This window comes from Urocampus carinirostris, chromosome 1, assembly GCF_059441175.1.
Source record: "Urocampus carinirostris isolate Australia breed hairy pipefish chromosome 1, RoL_Ucar_1.0, whole genome shotgun sequence".
NCBI lineage: Eukaryota > Metazoa > Chordata > Actinopteri > Syngnathiformes > Syngnathidae > Urocampus > Urocampus carinirostris.
In genome coordinates this window covers 45,487,471-45,512,681 of record NC_142349.1, presented here as the reverse complement: position 1 = coordinate 45,512,681, position 25,211 = coordinate 45,487,471, and the positions used below count along the sequence as shown (strand labels likewise).

Sequence of the window (25,211 nt, the reverse complement as noted above, 5' to 3'; positions counted from 1 at the left end):
CTCTTCCAACATATTTTATTCTGTTCTATTTATCACTTTGATCATTTTTTTAATCAACCCTGCTGACTCCGCCAGAATGAGAAGGAAGCAAGTCAATACGGACTGTGGAAAAACGCCATAAATGCATTTCCCATCATTTATTATTTTTTTCATTTTTATGAGAATGTCTTTATTAATTTAACCCACATGTGTCAAACAGGCGGCCCGCGGGCCAAATCAGGCCCGCTAAGGGATTGAATCCGGCCTGCGAGACAACACTCAGAGAAGCGCAAGAGAAAAACAAGCTGCAGGTTGAAATATGTCAACTTGATGTTGCCAAAGCCAGGTGCCTCTCACAAAGACACTGTACTTGTATCTTTTATCTATCTATCTATCTCTCTCTCTCTCTCCCCCCTCCTTTCCACCCCTTTTCTCCCACTCTCTGTGTCTCTTTTTCTCTTCCTTTGTTGCTCTTTGTCTCTTTCTCTCTCTGTGTCTTTTTAAATTCTTTTGCTCCAACTTCCTTTTTTTCCTTTCCTCTTTTCTCTTCCTACTCTTTGCGCTTTATTTTCTCTTTTCTCTCCTTTTGTCTTTCTATTTCTCTTTGGATTTCTTTCTTCCACTCCCTTTCTTTCCCACTCTCTCACGGCTTCTCTTTTTACCTCTTTTGTTTCTCTCCCTATCTCTTTTTTTCTTTCTTCGTCCCGCCCTCTCTCCTTTTCCCTCCCTCTTTCTCTTATTTCTTTATCTCTCTTTTTCTTTCTCTTTAATCTACTAGTCCGGCCCCCAACAGAATGTTTGTTCTATTCTGTGGCCCCCGAGTTAAAATGAGTTTGACACCCCCGATTTAACCAAATGGTTAAAAATGTGCTAACGAATAAATTCTAATGAGTCATTTCCAAAATTTTAAATGTAGATGGAACAATAATGATATCCATTTTTGGTCGTCAAGAAAACTGATATTTACAGCAGATATTCCTTTGCAGTAAAAAGTGAAGTATTGGCAGTGGAATGTTTAATACGAATTCTAAAATAACAGAATATGAACCCCAGAATTAAGAATCTTTTAAATGACTTCAAGCATTTTTTGCAAAGCAGGATTTGCAGCATGTTAACAGATTTTGTTATTTTTTGTTCTTCTGGGACCGTAGATGACTGTTTGGAAACCACAAAAAAAAGGAAGTCAGATGACCTGCGCTTAGCGGCATGTTATCACAAGTTTTATTTAAAATGGGATTTGCCACACAAAATCAAGTTATCTCAAATTTCAACATCTAGTAACACCTACAGTTTTCTATGCCCTCAAAACTGTTCGCTCGTGGTGTCATTGCAGCCATTTCCAAATATCTCAAGTTTCATTTCTCATTAATGCACCCCATCTTGACAGAAAAAAGGCAGAAATGTAGAAGTCTTTTCAAATTTATTAAAAAAGAAAAATATAAATACACATTGCCCTATGTAATCAATCCCTATGCAGAGACATATTTAATCACATGCTGTCCATGTTTGTTCGTCCTAGTCCTTGTTCTGCTTCTTGATCAGAGTCATGGAATGCTAAAATAAATTTATTTAGCCTTGATTAGGAAAGTTGCACAACTTTCTATATAAGTCCTTACAGATCACAGTGCATGCCAGAGCAAATAAGAATCATGAGGTTAATCAAAGGCAGTTCCATCAACCTAAAGGAGCTCAGAGTCAGAATTGTGGCAAGGCACAAGTCAGACCAGGTAAGTTACAAAATCATTTTTGCAGCAGTCATGTTTCCAAAGATCACAGTGACCCCCGCAGTCCTCAAACTGAAGAAGCTTTCATCAACCAAAAATCCGTCTAGACTTGGCGGTCAAGCCAAACCAAGCAATTGTGGAAGAACAACCTTGGTGAGGGGGGTAAAGAAAAACCCAGAGATCACTGTGGCTCCAGAGATGCAGTAAGGAGAGTTGAGAAAGTTACACAAAGTCAAGTATTACTGCAGTTCTCCATCAATCGGGGCCTTAGGTGTGTAAGTGGCCCAGCGGAAGAATCTTTTCCGCGCAAGATGCGTTGAAGCCCACATACTTTGCCAAAAAACACAAAAAGGATCTTCATACGGATTTCGGAAATCCGATTTGTTTGTCTGATGACACAAATATTGAACTTTTTGGTGTTATTCTAAATGTATTTTGTGGAGAGAAACAGGCAATTCTCATCTCATGCCAGTTATAATCCCTGTAGTGAAATATGGTGTTTGGAACACCTGATTGTGCAGGTATTTCAATCAGTAGGGACGGATTGACTGGTTTCCATTGAAGGACGAAGGGGCAGAATCCAGAGGTATCCTGAAGGAAACCTCCTGCAGAGTATACAGGACCACAGACTAGAGCGAAGGTACACCGTTCAACAAGACAGAGACTCATCACACAGCTAAAATAACAAATCGGTCACAGAATAGTTCTGAAGCCATTCTTGACCGAACCAGCCAGAGCTCTGACCTAAACCCAATTGAACATCCAACCTGACATAACTGAAGACAAACTACAAAGAAGAAATACAGTGGATCTCCAAATTCCATCCATCCATCCATTATCTGCACTGCTTATCCTCGGTAGGGCTGCGAGGGTGCTGGAGCCCAGTCTTTCTGAGAAGACCCATGGCTGTACTGGCTCACTACCGAGCACAGGGTCTGGTTGATTATAACCATGTGATGTTGCAATTATTCTTTGAAATAATACATTTGAAAAAATAATAATAATTAATTATAAATTTGTAAAAATTGAGTGCAATAGAAATAAAATAAACTTTTTTGATATTGGCAAATGACTGCAATCACGGAGAGTGATAAATTTTAACAGGTCTGAATGCTTTACCATGACATTATAATTTTATTTTAGGAGACCGATGGTTTTTAATGTTATCATTGCTCTTTTAGTGAATTTAAAAAAGGAAACAAAAGGTCTTTCTTCACTGGGTCAGCAGCATTTCTTAACTGAACAATTCAATACATCATGATATAATTACCATGTTTGCACTTATAAGTAATACAGTAGTCTTTTTTATTTATCTAGTGATAAGTTCCATAAGTCTATCCGTGAATTTTTTTTTCATTGACATGCAGGCGGGTGTGTTACGTATCTAGCCTGAGATAATCAGACATTAACTTCACTTCAAAGTATCTTTTATTTTGAAGGTCGTTTGAAGACCTGGAGCGAAGCAGGCAAATAACAGCTTTTTTTCTTCCTTGCTTCCTTCCTTCCTGCTGCTGCTCACAAAAAAATTTGCACCACAAGAATGCAGAGGACTAAAATTAGAGACGCATTTGGCCCATTGCGCTATCATTACATGTCAGCACTGACCAAAAGCTTCAAATCGGACTCTTTCACACCTCTGTCACCTTGCGCGTGTGGACCTTGTTAAAAGCTGATTGAAATGTTTACTTTGATGAGGAAAGGGACAGCCAGGGCACGTTTGACGTGCGAGGAGAGAATTGGAGAGCAAATTGCGCTTCGTTCTAGTGGCCAAACTACACTGACGCTGTTGTTGTCTGTCCTCGAAAGTTCATTTGGATCAGATCGCTTCAGCACGCTTGGGATCCAACGGCCAAGAATCATCCCAGACCTTCTAGTGAAGGCTCTGAAAACATTTTATACTAAAAAATAAAAGTTGGGCAGTCGTGCTTTTAATTCTACCCTCCCAATTCATGAAAACTCATTAGGATATTCTTCATTGTTTTGATTTGTTCTGCCATAAGTCTATTTGAAATTAATTTGTTTCATTTAAAACTCGTTTGTTTGAAAAATGTTTAATGAATTTGACAAGAATTCCCACAAACTGGATTGGAAACGATCTTACACAACAGGATAACTCAAACCATAACCCAAATTGTTCACTTAAAATCCCTTAGTTGATAACTTGAAACTGCAGCTTCTCTCTGTTGCTGTGCCATTTTAACCTAAAAAGGCTAGCTAGATGAATATGTACAAGGATGAAAAATGCAAAAATCCTATTATCACCCACGAGCTAAGCAAGTGTGGTGATAGTGTTTGTTTGGGATCTAGTTATGTGTGTGTGCGTGTATATAAATAAAGAATATACCCTACTCAATGCAGCGATATCGCCAACTTAAAAATTAAAAAGTGCCTTGGTGTTCTTTCGTCTTGAATATGTTTGAGGCAGTAAGTGTGAACGGCTTTTGTAATACATCTCCATGACACAACCAACATTCACACCTCATTATCCCCAAATCCTGGGTATTCAAAAATACAAAGAGTTATGCTGAAATTGTACAATGCTGCTCCTGCTCCAATCGTTGGGACTAGTAGCTAGTTTGCAGCAATGCACGCATTAAAATTGAATCTAAAGAAAGTCAAAACAGAAAGATCAACAGGTTTTTTTCGTTTTATAATGGCACTTGAACCAGGACAAGAAAAAAAAACAAATGCCGAAATATCCAATAACTATAGCTCTACGACATCATTTTTGAGATTTTGAAGCAGCGGGGTTATTTAGTAATGTCCAAATCAGCGCAGGTGTACCAGTAAAGACAGCATTTCTTTAAGTGGACAATGTTAGCATTAATATATTTAATCTAATGTATTTTAAAAACTATTCTATAGAGAGCTTTTGATCTATTGATGGTGAAATGGCGATTAAAAAGGAAATAATGGAAAAGGAGGAAATGAGTTTTGTCTGCAGGATGTGTTTTCCCTTGGAGGGTGTGAGACAGTCATCCAGCAAAGCCTCAGTGTCAAGTGCAGACCTCTCTAGAGAGGTGATTTGGGCATGACAGAATACCCCTAAAGAAACCCACCCAGCAAGGTTTAAAGAAGTGGATGAAGAAATTGGACCCAAATGACCCCACCGTCCAACTTTTTTTTTTAATCTGACGAAATTTGTGTGGTTATTGGCACGACCCGCTCATGACCCGAAAGGCTTGTGTGCGCCGCCGCCTCTCACAAATCTTCACACTTCCCGTCCCAACGCCATTGTTCCCGCCGCCAGGAAGCCACCAATCAGATACCACTTCCTGCTTTGCTTCGTCACTAGCGCCCCTAAAGGCTATCATCGAGAACCTCCAGATGTTTAACACTCGATCAGTACCATCACTAGCGGATTCAAGTTAGATCTTCGAGTGCTTTATTCTCGTGACGAATCAGAATCTGGACAAAACTTGACCTTCTCAAATGTGATCTGGCACTTGGCCCATCCGGCAGTGCCTTTAGGAAGCTCACAAACACACGCCAGCATTGTGGAATGTCTCACTAGCATACTGATGTTTGAGAACACACAAACAGCAACATGTGACTTGCATACCTTTTTTTTTTGTCATGCCTCTCAAATCAACTACAGCGGTACCACTTTATATGAGCACCTCTAAACACAAGGAATTCATTAACAGAGTTTTTTAAACAAAAATATTGCTCGCTGTACGAAAAAAAAAATCCATTCCCAGAGGCTACCACTGGTGACCACTCACCACTAGTGACTGCTTACAACCAGCATCAGCTAGTCCAGTTGGCACATGCAAACTACTACAGGCAAAAAATAAAATCTTGCCGTACATTTTTTTGAGTGTACATTTATTTAAGGTTACAGTAAGAGCTGAAACGGGCAAGAAGGGATCAGTCTTTATTTTTTTATTATTATTATTTTTAATCCCATATGAAAATTGTTACACGAGATACACAATGTGAAACTATGAAAAAAACATAAAATACAGGTAAAATGTAAAAGTTGACTCCTGACTCCTTGCAACCGTGTCCATACCTTCCTCATCACTACGGGCACACATAATCGCGCATTTTATTTAGTTAATATTATCTTATTTATTTTATTACTGTATTCTTTATGGTTAATTAGTATTTAAACATGTTTTAGAGATCAGGGAGATGCTTTTAATAGCTATTTAAGGATGCTTTTGGAGGACGAGGGTGGACCTATTCCTTTTTAATGCTTTCATATCGGGGAAATTCGCCCAATACGAGAGCAATTTGGGCTACGAACATGATCCTGGAATGAATAAGCCCGTATGAACACTGTATCCTTCTTTACGCAAATGATAGAGGCTATGGTTCACAATTAAAGTGATGATTTTATCATCTCTAATGAGCAAATGTGATAGGTGGAAAGGTATATATTGACATACACACATGGACTTTCAATCTCTCAGTCACACACACAAACAACAAGTCTTAGACACACCAACGCATGCATAGGTGCATGTGCCATTAAAACTCAACGCGCACTCTCTCATTCATACACACAAACTCACAAGGATGGGGCTGTGCGAGCAGCGATGCATACATCTAAAGCTTTGAAAGCGGCACAGGACAAGACAAAGCGCGCAGGCAACATCGCAGGCGACCGCTTCCAGGCAAAGGGGAGAGGAGCGAGGCACAATGGGACGACCGGCTCCTTCATACTGGTTCAACGTCATCGTTAGCCTGGTGTATACTCAAGAAGTCCGAAATCAACTCAAAAGTGTCAGTTGACTTTCGATGGCCACCAAAACCTCATTTGAGAGTTGAATTTTATTTAATAGACAACTTGGCTGTGTGGGTGAGCAAATGGAGCCCATCTTGATTATTAAATGTCAATATTAGATTTCCTAAAGGTTTCTCGAGAGGGTGTATTCATTTTACTTGGAATAATCCATCCATCTGCACCGCTTATCCTCAGTAGGTTCACAGGGATGCTGAGTAAAGGACACCCTGAACTGGTTGCGAACCAGTCGCAGGGCACACAGGGCACAACCAGTCATAAGCTCACTTATACCTAGGAACAATTTCGTTACCAGTTTACCCAAGATGCATGTTTTTGGAATATGGAAGGAAACCAGAGTGCCAGGAGAAAACCCACACAGACACAGGGAGAACATGCCAACTCCTCACAGGAAGGCGGGTTTTGAACCCCTGACCTCAGAACTGTGCCACAAACCACTCAGTTGCAGTGCTGTCCGTACTTGTAATAATATTTACCTTAATTATTTCGCTTTTTTAGGTCAGTTTTTACCTAATGGTGACTGAACCCAGAATGATCCAATCTCTCAATAGGGAGCAAACCCAGACAGCCAGGAGCCCCGGGGGCCCCAAAGTCCCGACCGCAAGTGAGGTAGTGTTCCCTCACCATGCAGAAGAACTTTGTTTGCGTTTTCAGGGAAGACGGAAAGAATGTCAGGGAGAGACGAGTGCCGACATGTCGCCTCAGTCAGTGCAGCCATTCTCGAAAGCTAATGAGCTAGCATGCTGGCACGAGAGTAGCGAACACTTGGGGGCGGGGCCAAAATTGTGAACATCCAATAAAAAAGTTGGATCAACAGAACAACAAAATGGCACATTTACACTGACGTGATCAAGAAGTGTCCAAACACTTTAGTGTCAGGTCATATACTAACAGATTCGGCTTCGCATTTACTAAAATTGGAACGATATATATAAAAAAAAATCAAAAGTGAGCAAAACGTGTTTTAATTGTTAGGTAGGTTAGTGCAACCTTGGTCCTATCTCTCTTTTTGGTCTTGTCCTGGGACGACAGGTATTAAAATTCTTTTGATTGCCTCATTGTCTCACTTGTGCACTTCCATCAATTTTCCGCACTGCTTATCATCACTAAGATCGTGGGGGTGTTGGAGCCCGTCCCAGCTATCTACAGGCAGTGGGAAGGGGACACCCTGAACCGGTCACTTGTGAACTTGTTGAGACATACCGTATTTTCCGCACTATAGGGCGCACCGGGTTATAGGGCGCGCCCCCAAAAAATAGTTTTTGGTCCTATATCTTCCATACATAAGGCGCACCGGGTTATAAGGCGCTACAATGGGAAGGTTGACAAAACAGTCAGATAGTTCCGTCAAACTTATTACCCCCTTAACATTCCGAAAGCTTGCAAAGAAGCAAATACATGTCGTAGACACGTGCGGATGCGGTGTCCGTACGATGTCACTCAAATGCATCGTCTAAATATCATTCGGAAGGTTAAAGTCTTGGGATTCAAGAAGTGCTAACCATTCCTTATTTTCTATTCTCTTTTTCGCTCGCAACTTTACTGTGCATATGACAATAAACACTTGGAATTGAGTTTAATTTAAAAAAAGACCCATCACACAAACATCGAGATCACTCTGAAACAAGATACTGGTAAAATATATAGCCGGAGTAGCTCACCGAAGTCGTTGCGTTCAATAATAATGTGCAACCATGGTCCTCTTATATCCGTGAGTGTAGTAAATCCAGGAGAGTAAAATATTTACAAATACAGAATGGTAATGCCGTATTTGTTTTTTGCCGTAATGCCTATGACGTAGACAACCAAAAATGCTATTCACATTCATCTTTTTCGACCAATTGCAGGCTTTGTTTCGCCCCCTTAGCCTAAGCGAGCCTGTAAATGATAAAAAGGATCTGCCCCCTTTACCTCCGAATAACTTTAGCCAATAGTGATCGATTCAACTGATGACTGACACATCTTTTTCGGCCAATTGCAGGGTTTGTTTTGCCCCTTTAGCCTATGCGAGCCTGTAAATGATAAAAAAGAACCACCCCTTTACCTCCGAATAACTTTAGCCAATAGTGATCGATTCAAATGATCTCATCTCATCAGCCGTACCGCTTATCCTCATTAGGGTCGCGGGGGGGGGCTGGAGCCCATCCCAGCCATCTCCGGGCAGTGGGCAGGGGACACCCTGAACTGGTTGCCAGCCAATCGCAGGGCACACAGGGACAGACAACTCATTCGCTCATTCACACCTAGGGACAATTTGGACCGGCCAATTCACCTGAAATGCATGTTTTTGGAACGTGGGAGGAAACCGGAGTGCCCGGAGGTAACCCACGCAAGCACGGGGAGAACATACAAACTCCGCACAGGAAGTCTGGAGCTGGATTTGAACCCACGACAGGTTCCCATGACATGAACTGTGCCGCACAAGCGCTAACCACTGCGCCGCCGTGCTCGATTCAAATGATGATTGACACATTGGTTAGCCAATGAACGCCGGTATATAAATCCCAGCAAACACCGTGGACTACTTCGCGTTCGGGGGAAAAATCTAGTCGGCAGCTGGTTGCATTAGTTGCAAGACTTTGCGACTTAATATTGATCCATATATAAGGCGCACTGTATTATAAGGCGCATGGTCAGCTTTTGAAAAAAATTAAGACTTTTAGGTGCGCCTTATAGTGCGGAAAATACGGTACTTGTTTTTGCACTTATTTTTTTCTGTCATGCAGACTTACTTTTTGAGACATGTTATCAAACATATTTAGAGGCACTTGATTTTCAATAATTAAAATACGACAATTGCAATGTGTATTTGACTTAGCATCTCAGAGTTTAGATTTTGGGCAGTCTTACTGACACTTTGCCTGTTTCCTCCTCTCCTGCTTGGACAGGGGAAAATGATAGGGAATGTTTACAGTTGACCATTGTAATTGGACTATTGCTGGTATTTTGGTTATGTAAGCCATGTAAACGCCGTAGAAATCCAGTCATGGTCTCAGTCCAACTCCCTCCATCGGCCAGAGCCAAAGATGACCGGGAGCGCTCGCTCGACTTAAGGAGTCGGGGCGAACCCAGCGCACCAGTGCTGCTGGGTCTTCGTGGGGTTCTGTTCCACTGCATGGTCACTTGAGGTACAGTAGTATGTGTCTACTTGAGCACTTGTCTGTCTAGAGATTGGGGTTTATTCTATAGAGTGAAACTCACTTTGTATTGTTTTACAATTGACTTCTGTTGTGAGCATAATACTTGAAGTACAATAGGCTATGATTTACTTGACCAGTTGTCGCAGGTTGTGGAGTTAGATTTAATCGATCAAACTCACTATTAATTGTTAACTGCAGATTGTTATTTTATCATATCATTCAATGTTTATTTTTGTTGGAATTCAAGAGTAGGATAAATTTGTTGCTGGTGAGGTGCAATAATCATGACAAGGTCTTATAACACAACTACCTGTCTGTTATTCTCTATATAACTGAATTGAATACTCCTCAGAAAATTTCAGATTCTTTGACATATAACAACTTATTTTTGAAGTACAGACGCTGTCCTACTTACAAACGAAATAGGTTCTGGATGATTGTTCGGAAGTTGAATTTGTTCGTAAGTTGCTTCAGTGCTATATTTTATATGTTTAAGGTTTATATACTTAATCTGTAATGTTTTGTACTAAAAAATAAACATTTCATAGAATAATATGCTCTATAAAAGATAAATAAAGTTAAGTGTAACTTACTTTTGGAAGATGCGCTTCGAGAGGTCCTCCTCTGTTGAAAAAAGTGGCCGAAAAACCACAAGCTTTCTTATTCCACTTTCATTTCAAAAGAAACGGCTCGCCTTTTATTACTCTCTACACCAATGGATGCACACGATATTGAATAATAAAAATGTCAAAGTTATTAGCGCGCTGGAGATTGTATAGACATAAACAGTATTAAATGTTTACAAATGAACGAGGAAGAGGAAGTGGATTTTTTTTTTTACTTCTGGGTGGATGCTGGGTGACCTCTTAAAGCGCCAAACGTCAGTAGCGGCGGAAAGAAGCACTACAGTCATGTCCTGTACTTGGTGCAAACAATGAAAAATCTAACTCACAGCAATGTCCAGATATTTTTCGACATCCCCCCCAAAAAACGTATCTACCGTTTTACGTAAGTCAAATGGTTGTAAGTAGGGGAGCGTCTGTCAAAGAAATAATGAAATTTTCTGGTAACAAGTTACTTTTACTGTAGAGTCATTTAGTTACTAACTCAGTTACTTTTCGGAAAAAAATGTGAGTAACTTTAAATACTTTTTAAAGTAACATGCCCAACACTGGTTACTAGTCATGAAAACTATTCATTATTAACACTACAAATATCTGAACATGTAACTCATTAAGACTATTCATTGCATGGTCACATTCCCAATGACCCAATTGGAGAACTCCAATGCCTGGATTCTGCACCAAGCAAACATGACAAGATCTAAGAGATGCACTTTCTTGAAGCCGACGCTGTGGAGGGTTTTACATCTGGCGAGAGACTCAGGTTCTGGGGGTAAACCATTTTACCCAAGGTATTTACTTGAAGGTTTTTCTCTATTTGAAAGAAAGTTTGCGCAAACATTATCCAAGACATAGAGTGAGATAAAGGCTTCACACTTGCGTGTAATATACAGGACTGTCTCAGAAAATTAGAATATTGTGATAAAGTTCTTTATTTTCTGTAATGCAATTAAAAAAACAAAAATGTCATACATTCTGGATTCATTACACATCAACTGAACTATTTCAAGCCTTTTATTATTTGAATATTGCTGATTTTGGCTTACAGCTGAAAAAAACTCAAAAATCCTATCTCAAAATATTAGAATACTTCCTCAGACCAAGTAAAAAAATAATTTTATAACAGCAAAACTAAATCAAACATTTGAAAATGTCCATTGATGCACTCAGTACTTGGTTGGGAATCCTTTTGCACGGATTACTGCATCAATCTGGCGTGGCATGGAGGCAATCAGCCTGTGGCATTGCTGAGGTGTTGTTGATGCTTCGATAGCGGCCTTCAGCTCATTTGCATTTGTAGGTCTGGTGTCTTTCATCTTCTTCTTAACTATACCCCACAAATTCTCGATGGGGTTCAGGTCAGGGCAATTAGCAGGCCAATCAAGGACAGTGATGCCATGGTCAGTGCACCAGTTACTGGTGGTTTTGGCACTGTGGGCAGGTGCCAGATCATGCTGGAAAATGAAATCCTCATCTCCATAGAGCTTTTCAGCAGATGGAAGCATGTAGTGCTCTAAAATCTCTTGGTACACAGTTGCATTTACTCTGGACTTGATGAAACACAGTGGACCAACACCAGCAGCTGACATGGCTCCCCAAACCATTGCTGACTGTGGGAACTTCACACTGGATTTCAAGCAACTTGGATTTTGCTCCTCTCCAGCCTTTCTCCAGACTCTGGCGCCTTGACTTCCAAATGAAATGCAAAACTTGCTTTCGTCTGAAAAGAGGACTTTGGACCACTCTGCAACTGTCCAGTGCTTCTTCTCCATAGCCCAAGTCAGACGCTTCTTCCGTTGTCTTGAGTTCAGAAGTGGCTTGACCATGGGAATACGGCTATTGTAGCCCATTTCCCGGAAACGTCTGTGAACTGTGGCTTTTGATACCTGGACTCCAGCTTCAGCCCACTGTCTTTGAAGCTCCCCCAAATTCTGGAAGCGGCTCTTCTTCACAATTTTGTTAAGGCTGCGGTCATCTCTCTTGGTTGTGCAGCGTTTCCGGCCACATTTTTCCCTTCCAACAGACTTTTTGTGGATATGCTTTGAAACTGCACTCTGTGAACAGCCTGCTCTTTGAGAAATTTATTTTTGTGTCCTACCCTCCTGATGGAGGGTATCAATGATGGTCCTCTGGACAGCAGTCAGATCAGCAGTCTTCCCCATACTTGTGATTTAGTTTACTGAACCAAGCTGAGTGTTTTTAAGGCTCAGGAAACCCTCGCAAGGTGTTTCGAGTTAATTAGATGATTCAGGTGATTAGTTGAATAGCCTACTTGTATACTTTTTCATGATATTCTAATATTTTGAGATAGGATTTTTGAGTTTTCTTAAGCTGTAAGCCAAATTCAGCAATATTCAAATAATAAAAGGCTTGAAATAGTTCAGTTGATGTGTAATGAATCCAGAATGTATGACATTTTTGTTTTTTTAATTGCATTACAGAAAATAAAGAACTTTATCACAATATTCTAATTTTCTGAGACAGTCCTGTAGACTGCTCATCAGACAAGCAGACTATCTACTTCTGGGATCGCTTTGCAAAATGTTTGCGGGGTTTTGAAAATATGGTTGGCAGTGAAAGAGTTAAGAACTAAAGTTTCCCCAGTCGTGGCTTAGTAAGTGCAAATATTGCCAAGTTCAGGTGAAGGCACATTTGATAAATTGAGCAGCCCCCCCCAATACTCTTGACCATGATGCTAATTCCTTAATCCTGGTGGGGCGCCATCTGTGAGCAGCAGGAGATTTCAACTCAACTTGAAAAACGCATTTCGAAAATGCATTAGAAGTACAGCACAGCTTACATTGGAATCCTTGAACTATTGATACTATTTCCTGCACACATTTTGATAAAGTGAACCAAGACATTTGCAAATCCAAAAAATACTTTTGGCTGCAGTCAGTAGGTCCGGAGTATCTAGATACACTCGTATTCATTTGATATTACGAAACAGTCAATCACCATCTTTGCTTTACTATTAAGTGTAAAAATTATAATCATGCTGACAATGTTAGGGTTTCAACTTACTGTTCCTGCTGCTCTTAAGCTTGGCTAGAAGCTTGTGCGTAGACGGCAGGTCTCCGCTCTTCACTGCTTGAAGGAGGTCCTGCTCCTTCCCCATCGTGCTGGCGTCACAGCGCTACCGCTGTTGGCAATGCCTCAGAGCTGCATCAGTGCTGCATCACCTAAAGACCAAGAGGGACAGCGCTAATATTCAATTAAAAAAGAAAAGTGTCAAACTAGGGTGTCGAGTTAGAACAACTGTTACAATGTAAATATTGATAGACATCATTCTTCAAATACAAATAAATCCTGCATCACAATGACATCAAAATGACATCACACCAGGTGACAAAAAGTCAGCGAGTGTAAAATAAGTTTCTTTAACTGATCAAAAGAGCATTTATTGTTGCTGTTAACGTATTATGAGCTAGTGTCAACGATGTCATTTAAACCGGTGGTTGGCAACCTTTTCTGTACAACAGAAGGGTTAACTGTCCGACTATTCTTGCAATAACATTGGTATTAATAATAATAATAACAATAAAAAGCCGAAATCCTTCTTGTCAACACCATACTACTGATGATCTAGATGACATAGGAAAAGTCATAAGATTTTATCCGATAATCATATTTTTACTCACAGTACCTTGTTTTGTAACGTGAACTCTTTTGTATAATGCTCCATTACAACGTGGAACGACAACAGTAGTGTGATCTTGAGATAAAATCTAATGCATTTTTTTCATCTACACTCCTAGTGGCCGGGATCCGGCACACTCACCAATGCGATCTGGCATCTAATGCTGAAAAAATGAAGTCAGCGATATTTCTTGGCTGATCAATAATTGCTCAATTACGGTGATACGCTACCGTAAAAACCATAGTGTAACGCACACCGAACCATTTAGGTTTTCTGGGCCAACAATCAAACCTTCCTGTGTGGAGTTTGCATGTTCTTCCCTTGCTTGCGTGGGTTTCCTCCGGGCATTTTGGTTTCCTCCCACATTCCAAAAACTTGCATCTCAGGTGAATTGGCTGGTCCAAATTGTCCCCTAGGTGTGAATGGGCGAGTGAGTTGTCTGTCTCTGTGTGCCCTGTGACGGGCTGACAACCATTTCAGGGTGTCCCCTGCCCACTGCCCGAAGACAGCAGAGATGGGCTCCAGCACTGTGGTGACCCTACTGAGGATAAGCGGTGCAGATAATGGATGGATGGGTAGATGGATGAATGGATTGAGCCAACAAATTCCGAACTCCCTTCAAATGTCAGAAACTCCACTGACTGAAATCCAGGCGTACAATCAATAGACAACTTTTGGCTTCTGCGCCTGATGGTTCCACAGGTGCAGCGCAGGGACGTCACCTCGTCTGCGTTTTAGTTGTGGCGTCAACACACTTTTGTTTTGGAAGGTGTGGCACGATCTTTCACGGCTCTTCCATTACATAAGCGAAGAGATGAGATGAGACGAGTCGCGCTGTCGTCCCCATTGGCCCACATCAACGTTGTCCTACTTTTTGTCCCGCTTCATGCACTGGAGCTTCCAGACATTCGGGAAACGAAAGATTTTGTCCACCACAGACCAAGAAGATTGTTCCACTTGGATCTTCTGCTGCTTCAACTCCTACTCCATTGCAAAAAAACACAACCGCAACACAAGGCACATTCTTCCCCAGTGTCAACACTTCTAAGGGGAATTTGGTACCCTCCAAGGCAAGCAGGTTTTGTTTGCTCACCCTCACTTTCCTTGTTTGTAATTAGTTCCACTTTTTCAACGCGATATGGGTCTGTATTTGGATTGATGTTTAATGTTGTCATAAGTTTAAGCATGCAGGGTTTAATGGAAGGAAAACATGGGAAGTCTTTTGGAGAGGGGGGAGGCGTCCAAAGCAGACATGTCAGGGAGGGCATATTTAGAGTTTTGAGCGAACTCAATTGTTTTAAAATGTAGTCTTAGTTTTCTTATAAGAGTGTGACAAAAAAGTCGTTCGTACCTTTTTCCACCGCCGCTTTCTTTGGTTGGTCGGGCGGGCGGAGGGGTCGACTCAAGCCTCCCACGAGCGAGACGACATTCCCGACGTGAATTTCCGTCAAATTATCGATCGTCCGCCGTCCCGTTCCCGTTAGTGGCCCGTTTACTTTCCCTTTTCGGTCCGCTGCCGAACTCAAGACAAATTCGAGCTTCTTTTATAACTTTTCCTCTCCCTTTACTCCACTTGTTCGCAATTTATGTCCTACTGGCGGAACATTCTCTCTCCGCCACCACTGCAGATCCAGAGCGCCAAGTTGCATATGACGTGACATACTATATCCGGTCAGGACTTCAAAACACACCGGAAATCGGTACTCCAGTCGGTGTAATCGATTATTTTGCGTCCTGATAGAAAAGTGCGACATTGAATGAGTGGTGATGTGGAACACGAACCCCAAACAGATGAGCCCGTACTTCATTTAAACCGGAGTGCCCGGAGGAAACCCACGCAAGTACGGGGAGAACATGCAAACTCTAAACAGGAAGGTTCAACCATGACCTCAGAACTGTGCCGCACACGCCCCAACCAAGTCAAGTCAAGTCAAGTCAAATTTATTTATATAGCCCTTAATCACAAAAATGTCTCAAAGGACTGCACAGGATTACAGTTACAAAATTACACAATTACCTGATCTTAAACCAGCATGCGGGCAAGGAAAACTCAATAACCTCAGTGTGAGGAGAAAAGAGAAACCTTGAGAAAGGACCTCACATGTGGTAATCCCCCTTCCAGGATTGACCAGGGTGAATTACAATTAGCATTACTGTACACATAATGGTAAACATAAGGTAAGATGTTGAAAATGTCCGGAAAGTGCATGACATCAACGACGCCCCCAGCCTGCAAACCAGTCCAGAAAGTCTATGACGGCCACGACGCTGCCTCCCGTCTCTGCCAGCTGGTAAATGCAGGGGTTGACATGCTGCAGGTCAGACGCCGGTCCGCTGACCCATCCCAAATCATCCTTCTCCTTCGTATCAGCCAGGCAGGCGTCGGGAAAAGACAGGACAAAACAGAATATGAGGTGGGCATCAATCATATGCTTTGGAATAGAAGTGTGTCTTAAGCCTCGATTTAAAAACTTCCGTTGAGGTTGCAGATCTTATCTCCAGAGGCAGGGCGTTCCATAACACTAACCACTGCGCCGCCATGCTTAATTTAATAATAATAATAATAATAATAAAGAATGAAAATAAAAACAAAAGGATGACCAGGTTGCAATGGATGTAGCATTAACAAACAATACATAAGTAGATATTGTCAACATGAAATATAAAACAGCATACAATGGTCCATGATAACTTACTAGTGGGCCAACTTAGTCCTGAAAATTCCACATAGGTAGTGTTAGGAATTAACTATTAAACTGTACAGTTTACCAAATTGTTCGAATTAGTCATCTGAATCCATTAATCAAACACCACCTAACAATGCGCGCTTGTTTCTTTTAGGGAAAAGATGGACAAGAATAGCCGACATTTTCACATGGGGGCAGATTTATTTTCTTAAAGTATTTAACTAAGTGAACTCCATCAAATTAGCCGAATTAGTCAAATTGGTTTCGCCCGAGTCTTCGTCGAGCCTTCTCTCTCGTTCTCTCTCGATCTTCTCAAAGTTCTCCCGGCCCATGCATATTTTCCGCAAGGCGGCGCGCCAGCTCGTCCCACGGGCGGCCCAGAGACTCCCCACGTGGGCTCCACCTCGTCTACTCGATGTCTGGACCCATAGCGTTTATCAAATCAGTGCCTGGCGTCCTGCGTCTGGCCTTCTCCTTCAGAGTCCTGTTATAAACAGAACTAAACAAAACATTCGCATTCGGAACGACGTGACCTGTCATTGAATTTAAGCTTTCTCTGTGAAAATCTTGCATTCAATAAATGTAACTTTTATTTAATAAAATCCTTTATCGTAAAATGTATAAAATCCTTCAGTAGCTAACAATCCAATGGTTTATATCAGAGGTCGCCACCCACCGGGCCGCCGCCCGATACCGGGCCGCACAGCGTGAAGAATAAGTTCCATTATTTTTTACCTGGTTTTGTTTGTTGTTACGTTTCACACTAAACTTGAACCGGGGCTTAGATAATACGTACGTTCGAATTAAAATCAGTGTAGTTTTCACGGGCGGGCGCAGTTGCCTGTCGGTTAGTACAGCTCTCACATTGGAAACTAGGATTCCCGCCCACCAAAGTTACAATGAAGGATGAATCAAACAAAACTTTTGTGCTTATAGACAATAAGCGTGGAGAATGGTCAACTTAAGCCCATTAAGTAATACTAAAAAGATTGTAAACAAAATTGCCGCTATGGAAAAAGTTTTTTCAATGACGCTGGAGGATGCAAGGATCCCTAAATCAAGAACTTAACACAGAGACCGCATCACCCCAACAAGCTTTTAGTGGGATTAGTTCATTTGGTGAGTTTGTATTTTTAACTACTTGGCACGTGAATCAATAATTCATTTTGGGTTAAACGTTCTAAAAGCGACCACAGTGTGTTGCTTTTAGGATGTTTGCCTCACACTTTAGAGGTTCCGGCTTCAATTTCAGCTACCTTGTGTGGAGTTTGCATGTTCTCCCCATGCCCTTGGGCACCCTGATTTCCTCCTGCATCCCAAAAACAAGGCCGGGATGGCCCTAACGACTCTCGTTAGCATAAACGTTTGGTAAAATGAATACAGTAAATTTACTTTAGTGTGATGTTACGAGGACATCTAAATTTTCCACCTGACAACACAGTAAATCTAAGATCATTGTATTATTAATCCATCCATCCATCCATTATCTGCACCGCTTAGCCTCAGTAGGGTTGCGGGGGTGCAGGAGCTCATCTCAGCTATCTTCGGGCAGTGGGCAGGGGACACCCTGAACTGGTTGCCAGTCAGTCGCAGGGCACACAGGGACAGACAATTCGCTCGCTCATTCACACCCAGGGACAATTTTAACCGGCCAATTAACCTGACATGCATGTTTTTGGAATGTGGGAGGAAACCATAGTTCCCAGAGGAAACCCACGCAAGCACGGGGAGAACATGCAAACTCCACACAGGAGATCCGATCTCACGACCTCAGAACTGTGTCGCACACGCGCTAACCACCACCATATAAATGTTCTAATTGTTGTGATTATCGTTATAATTTCAGGAAAAAAAGACAAACATGTGTAATGCCTCCCTTTTTTCGGACAATTAAGCAGTCCGTGGTACAGAAAACGTTGCTGACCACTGGTTGTTACGACCTGTGGTGGGGAAGAGAAACCTCGAAAACACTCAGGAAGGGTCCCTGAAGGATCGAATTTACCGACCTGATTTAGGTAAGCACATGGATACGACGATTTCTTACAAGAATTACCCAAAAGTGTTGTCTCTCAACTTATACAGTTTTTTAATGGGCTGACATGTGGAGGTCCTTGGTAACTACGCCCTGATTGGGTTAACCTACTGAACCTAAAAGCAACACGTGTGTTTGAAGGGCAACTCAGCACTGACACCTTCCGGCGACAGTGAGGTATTGTATACATTTCACCGTGCATCGCATTTATACCGGTAGTCACTTTTCCAGACTAAAATTGTCACACAAAAACACTGATTCACAACAAACTATGCATTCCAGTGTGATTCGAAAACTACATTGGCATGACATACCTGACAACATCAGTCAATGAATCCCCTTATTGATGACTGCAATTCCCCTTATTAAGCGATGATAAACCTTACAAACACAGCGCAACACCTATTTATGCACAGCAAGACAGACTATGTAGAATTAAAAACAGACATGATTTGTGCAAACAAATTAATTTGATTATAAATAAAATTATTATGTAACATACTCATACTTGTCAAACTCCAGGGCTCCATGCCCTTACAAACGGTCGTATTTTCCCTTACAAAATACGAAATAATACTACACCATATTTTTTTTCAAACGTGTTTATTTATGTAGTTTAACATGTTATAATGTACACGTGTTTCGTTATATCATATATAGTGTTCATTAACATTTTGTTGTGAGATCCTGAGATGCTCAACATGAATGAGGTTTATTATAAAAAAAATCAAAAATGAAGTAGCTTGGACGTTCACTGTAGGAGGAAAAAATACATGCAAATATAATTAAGTAGAATAATACATTTTCTTATTCAAATTATTAATTATTTTTCTGCATTAAATTATTGTTGGTAATCAACTGATTAAAGGGTTAACCACAAACCTGTCTTTTTTCATTTTTTCCTTTTATACTTCCTTTTTTTCTTAACTTCTTTATACAACATAATAATTAGTAATATAATGCATCAAAGCAGGTAAGCCGTTTGAGACCCGGCTCTCTTTAATGAGTTGAGCCGAAAAGGCCGGTTCTCTAAAAAAAGACTGACTTCCTTTCACTACACAACTACCACATGAAATCCGATGTTTTTTAAGACCACATGTATGTTCTGTACTGCTTCTGATCGGCTGCCGAGTATGTACTGCTCTGCTTTCGCTTTGTTCACGTGTGATCGGAATGATGCATGATGGGAAATCCCCAGGCGGCAGACACATGCGCACAGTAGCATCAAACTGCTCACTGCGTTTGCAACGAAAAAAACCGAGATAGAGGGTACTGCGGCGAATTCGTTTGACCCGATTGATTTGCCGTTTCGTGATAGTCAGTGTATACCGGATGGTACCCATAATTGACAAATTTGCATTTTTCCATACAGATTTTCTTGTACGTCCTACACGTCTTAAAATGCATAATAAACTTACTTTGTTTGGCAAAAAATGTACAGGTTGACAGGTATGCGTTTGCAACGACAAAAAACGATACAGAGATAGAGGCTACCGCGGCGAACTCGTTAGACTTGATTGATTTGCCATTTTGTGGTAGTCGGTGTTTACCGGATGGAACCCATAATTGACAAATTTGTGTTTTTCCGTACAGATTTTCTTGTACGTCGTACACGTCTTAAAATGCACAATAAACGTACTTTGTACGGCAAAAAGGTACAGGTTGACAGGTATGCATATTACTGTGCTGAGCATCCACAGATGCAGAATGAGGCACGCAATTCATTTGCCTCATTGCAAAGTGTGATAGTGAGACTAAGGATTCGGATTTGGCGCTCACCTCAGTCCCAAACAATGGAATTACTGATAATATTAGAAAGCTTACAGAAAATCAAGCCATCTGGTATTTTTTTATTTTTGGTGCTTTTATTCAAAAGGACCAGTGCGCAGTAATTTATAAGTTAAGGTGAGACAAGAAAACATTTTGAATTATTGCTTGCTTCCTATGCCAATCAAATGATGAATTAGATGTTGGTTCATTCATTTGTAAATCTGATTGTGCCTCAACAAACACCAACATCACTGCACGTCACTGCTTTGTTGGTGCAGGATTTTGGTAGGTCTTTGTAGGCCTGTCTAACTAAAGATTGCTGCTTCTCAACAACTTCCTGTTAAACGACAGACTTCCATTAACAAATGATTCTAAACTAAAATCAATATTCTGTGTGTGTTTTAGCAAGCAATCAATCGTCATAATGTCACAGCTGCCTCCTTTTGATCCCTTCAGGGACTGTTAGCTTTCTGGGTTACAATGACCTCTTTATGACCCATATAAAAACTCCAACCTGTTTTCCTTATCAGGATATGACCAAGAGCTTGTCTATATGCATACACATGTTATATATGAGATCTCCATTGAGCACATGTGTCCACAAAGTTTTTAAATTAGGTAGGTGGATAGCCTTTTCTAAGGTTAGGTTATAACTTTGATATGTAATCTTACCCAGAAAATTGTGACCTAAATATAAACATCTAGAATATTTCTTAATTTTATATGGGAACCACCATCAGATGTTTTTTTTTAAATCTTGATGGGCAGCTGTCAGCAATACATGCTTTTAGTTCTTGGTCATATGGCCAAAAGTACTGCATCTGATACCAGTGTGATTCCTCCAAAAATGGCCTTGAATAAATATAAATACTTCAGGGATGTGTGTGAGGCACAGTCAGATTTACAAATAAATTAACCTACATCTTGTTCATTATTTGATTGACAGATATATAATATCTGAACCTTAGCGTAGAAAATATGTTTTATTGTCTTACCTTAATTTATAAATGAAGTTTATGCCCTGCTATTTTTGAATAAAAGCATCAACAGTTATCCTCTGTTATGAAATAAGTCCATGCAACGAGAAACAAATTAATGGATGGTTCGACTTGCTGTTTGTTTGCTAATCCATCCATTATCCATCCATTATCTGCACCGCTTATCCTCAGTAGGGTCGTGAGGGTGCTGGAGCCCATCCCAGCTATTTTTGCGCGCTGGGCAGGGGTCACCCTGAATTAGTTGCCAGCCAGTCGCAGGGCACACAGGGACAGACAATTCGCTCGTTCATTCACACCTAGGGACTATTTGAACTGGCCAATTCACCTGACATGCATGTTTTTAGAATGTGGGAGGAAACTGGAGTGCCCGGAGGAAACCCACGCAAGCACGGGGAGAACATGCAAACTCCACAAAGGAGGTTCGATCTCATGACCTCAAAACTGTGCCACACAAGCACTAACCACTGCGGCGCTGTGCTGCCCTGGTTTACTGACATTTTTAACTAATTATATTGTTTGGGGCTGAGTTGTGTGCCAAATCAGAATCCCTGGTCTCACTACCGCCCTCTGCCATGAAGCAAGAGAATTGCGTGCCTCCCTCTGCATCTACAATATGTTTAATGCTCCTTCTTTTAGAAAACAGCGTCAATAAATGGTTAATCCTCCATTGTGAAAAAAGACTATGCAACAAGAAAACAGTACTTATTGGCTGGACTTACTATTAATTGCTTGTACTATGATTTATTATATTATTTGGAGCTAAGGTGTTTTCCAAATCAGAATCTTTGGTCTCACCTTCGCCTTCTGCCTTGAGGCAAAAGAATTGCGTGCCTCACTCTACATCTGCAGACGTTCTGTACAGTAATATGTGACATACTGATTGTATTGATAAAACTCGTAATACAATCTGAAAACTCACTGATTTTGAAAAAGACAATCCCAAAATTGTGAAGTTAAAGGAGACCAAACTTTAACATTAAATAAATATAACCATTTACTTTATATTTAATCTTGTATTTTCTGTCATGATTGCTAACTCTGGTCACCTGGAGCAATCATTTGGACGCCTTCTGATTGGCTGACGCTTCCTTCTTTAGCGCGCTGCGCCCAGACCTCTTCGTCGGAGGATACGTTTGTAACTCTGTGTGACTCTCCTGATTACCCGTCCCATCTAGAACTCTGTTTACCTGTTTCTGCCTGCCTCCGACACGACCTGCTTCCGTCCCACGCTACGATCTTCTCTCCAGCCCCGGTAAACTCGACCTGCTTGACTTCCGCCCCCCGATTGGCCACCCGATCCGAAGCCTTCTTTCCGGATCCGCTGTTGACGGCTGACAGACATCTCATCTCCCGCAAGCCCTGATCGCTTCCCTAAATAAATAACTGTAATGAATGCTCTGGGGTTTCCTGGTCTGTTCTGGTCTCCTGATAATTTTCCACTTGCTCCTCCTGGCTGCACGTCGCTAGAGTACTGTGTGTGGGGACTTGATATCCGAGTTAATTAGCATCTTTATACATTAAATTAATCTGCAGAGTAAATAAAACCCATTTTGTACAAGCAAACATAGTTTTTAGCATATGCCTTGGGAAAGAGGTCTCAAACTGGCAACCCACAGGCAAATTGCAGCTTTGGATGATAGTATGATGTTCCCTGCCTTAAAATGAAAGTTTAATGTTGAAGGGACAGTGCGTATTATTTGACCAGTAGATGTCGCTGTATTGTATCACACAACCAAAAACAAGTTCCCAAAAGCAAAACGGAGAATACAAACGATGGAGACTCAAAATGACCAAAGTTTTCTTTATTTTTTTCTCCTTGTCTTTAGCAAGGTTTTTGTTTTGGGGGTACCCGTAGCAGCAAGATGACAATGTCACCGGCTTCTAAGTGAGCCTTGTGTTACATAAACAAATTTTAAAAATTCAACCCAAAAGTACTATTGAATCCACATTTTTATGACGATTCAAGTATTTCTGCATTTATTCAAAAAAAATTTAATTTACCAGTAAGTGGCACTAAATAATGCACACTGTCCCTTTAAGTACAGACCACTAAGATTAAGGGTTAATTTCATACTGATTCGTATTCATTTAATGTTTAATGTTTCTTATTCTTTATTCTTATTTTGGTTGCGAAATTACAAATAAATAATATTATACAATCGATTTTTTTGTGGGGTTTTTTTTTCTGTGGAAGACCTGATTTGGCCCAACTTTACCCGGATCCTAGATGACTCCTCGGGCCACACTTGTCAAACATGCGGCTCTCATCGGATTAATTAATCCGGCCCGCCATAAATGTCTAGTATGTCAAAAAAGAAGCATTTCTTTAGGTCATTTCTAGCCAAAGTTGTAGATTTTTTTAATAAATACAAACCTAATGCCCCCTCTGGCCGCTAGAGAGCAGAAAATGATATACTCTCAGCTATTGTAGGTCCAGTTGAGTAGTCTAATCTGATTTAGTCTAATTTTATTGCTCATGCACCGCTTTAACATTTATTTTTTATTTCTATTTTTCTATTTTGTATTTATTTCAAATCAGTACAACAATTTGGGCATTTTTTTCATAGCTCTTCTTGAGTTTGTACAGCATGGTGAGTTTCTCCAGGTTTAAAACTGCATTTACTTGACTCTTAAAATAAACCAGTTAATGCATTCAGTGCCAACCATTTGACTCATTGCTTGCAAATAAATGTGACATGCTTAGAAACATTTACTTGTCATCTGTGATTATAATATTTAGGGTATGCTACTACAGTAGTATAAATGATAAAGCATAATACTGAGATAAGAAAGTCTGTATCCAGCCCCAGAGCCAAACTAGGTTGGACATCTGCCTTAGGCTGTTTGAAAAAAAGTCAGTGGGCGGTAAACGCAAATAGGTTGGTTTAACTTTAGCATGTTGGTCAGAAAGAGGTACACACCTTTTAAGTTCACGAATAAATAAATGTAGGACAGAAGCGAAGAAGGATTGGGGAATGAGTAAAACCACACCGTTTTGGGGGGGTGCTTTAAAATTCCTTTTTCCTTAATAAAGGACAGTATATGTCATGATTACTGATTCGGGCCACCTGCGGCTGCCCCATTGACGCCAACAGCCCTGAGCGCTGATTGGTTCCCTGACTCCTTTTAAACCCCCGGCTTCCAAGAGGAAGCTGTCAGACTGTCCTGCGAACCTATGCTTTGCTAGGCAAGCTCTGTACCCTCCGACAAATCTCCTGCCCTGTTTTCTCCTGCCTGTTACCTGTTGCCGACCTGTTTCTGGACCCGTTTCTGCCCTGCTCTTCCATCCTGGCCATCGCCCTTTTTTGCCCTATTTCCTCCCTTATACTTGTTGCCGACCTTTTTTCTAGACTCGTTACCGCCCTTGCTCCCCTGTACCGACTATCGACCAGCTTTTCTGCCGCCCTCGACTATCCTCGCTCGACACGGAAGTGCCACTTCCGCATTCCTGCCATCAGCTACCCGTGTCCGACGATCATCAGATTGTGGAAGCAAGCACTGCTCTCTTTTTCAATAAAACTGAGTTAAACGAACGCTATTGGGTCCTGTCTCCGTTTCTGGCTTGTGACAGGATATGCTTAAATATAGTGAAAAACCCTGGCTAAAGTATACAAACCCAAAATTTAAACAAAGCGGCACTGGAACAACTCCACTGCATTGAAATGGTTCAGTCCATTTGATTACTATAGCACCGCTCTCGCTCCATCACCCCCCCTTCCACGCTCCTTTTTTGACTAGTGTCACTTGCGGCATAGCGGTGGAGTCTGTGGAGGCTCAGGTGTAATACTGTTGAGAATATGTTATTATGGAAGCCCAAGAGTGCCATAATTCAATTTAAAAAGGAACATTCAATTAATAAAAAAAACGC

General features: G+C 41.1%; 1 protein-coding gene and 1 long non-coding RNA gene across 5 annotated transcripts in view; one reads left to right on the top strand and one right to left on the bottom strand.

Annotated features, from left to right (window-relative positions):
- The window catches only part of caskin2b (CASK interacting protein 2b), a 36,871-nt gene extending 21,374 nt beyond the window's left edge, over positions 1 to 15,497 (bottom strand). For all 3 annotated transcript variants that reach the window (XM_088341807.1, XM_088341815.1, XM_088341823.1), the window contains exons 1-2: positions 15,208 to 15,497; positions 13,241 to 13,398 (exon numbers count right to left, since the gene is read on the bottom strand). In XM_088341807.1, coding sequence (XP_088197933.1) covers positions 13,241 to 13,334 — 94 coding nt within the window. In that variant the 5' untranslated portion in view covers positions 13,335 to 13,398; positions 15,208 to 15,497. The remainder of the gene's footprint in view (positions 1 to 13,240; positions 13,399 to 15,207) is intronic.
- Positions 14,632 to 23,280, top strand: LOC148374865 (uncharacterized). Of its 2 annotated transcripts, XR_015851110.1 has the most exons (4): positions 14,632 to 14,926; positions 18,390 to 18,558; positions 18,626 to 18,752; positions 22,519 to 23,280. It is a non-coding gene; the product is annotated as an uncharacterized LOC148374865 (long non-coding RNA). The 2 variants fall into 2 exon arrangements; XR_015851109.1 differs by lacking the exon at positions 14,632 to 14,926 and having other exon boundaries at positions 16,599 to 18,558.
- Positions 23,281 to 25,211: the final 1,931 nt, after the last annotated feature.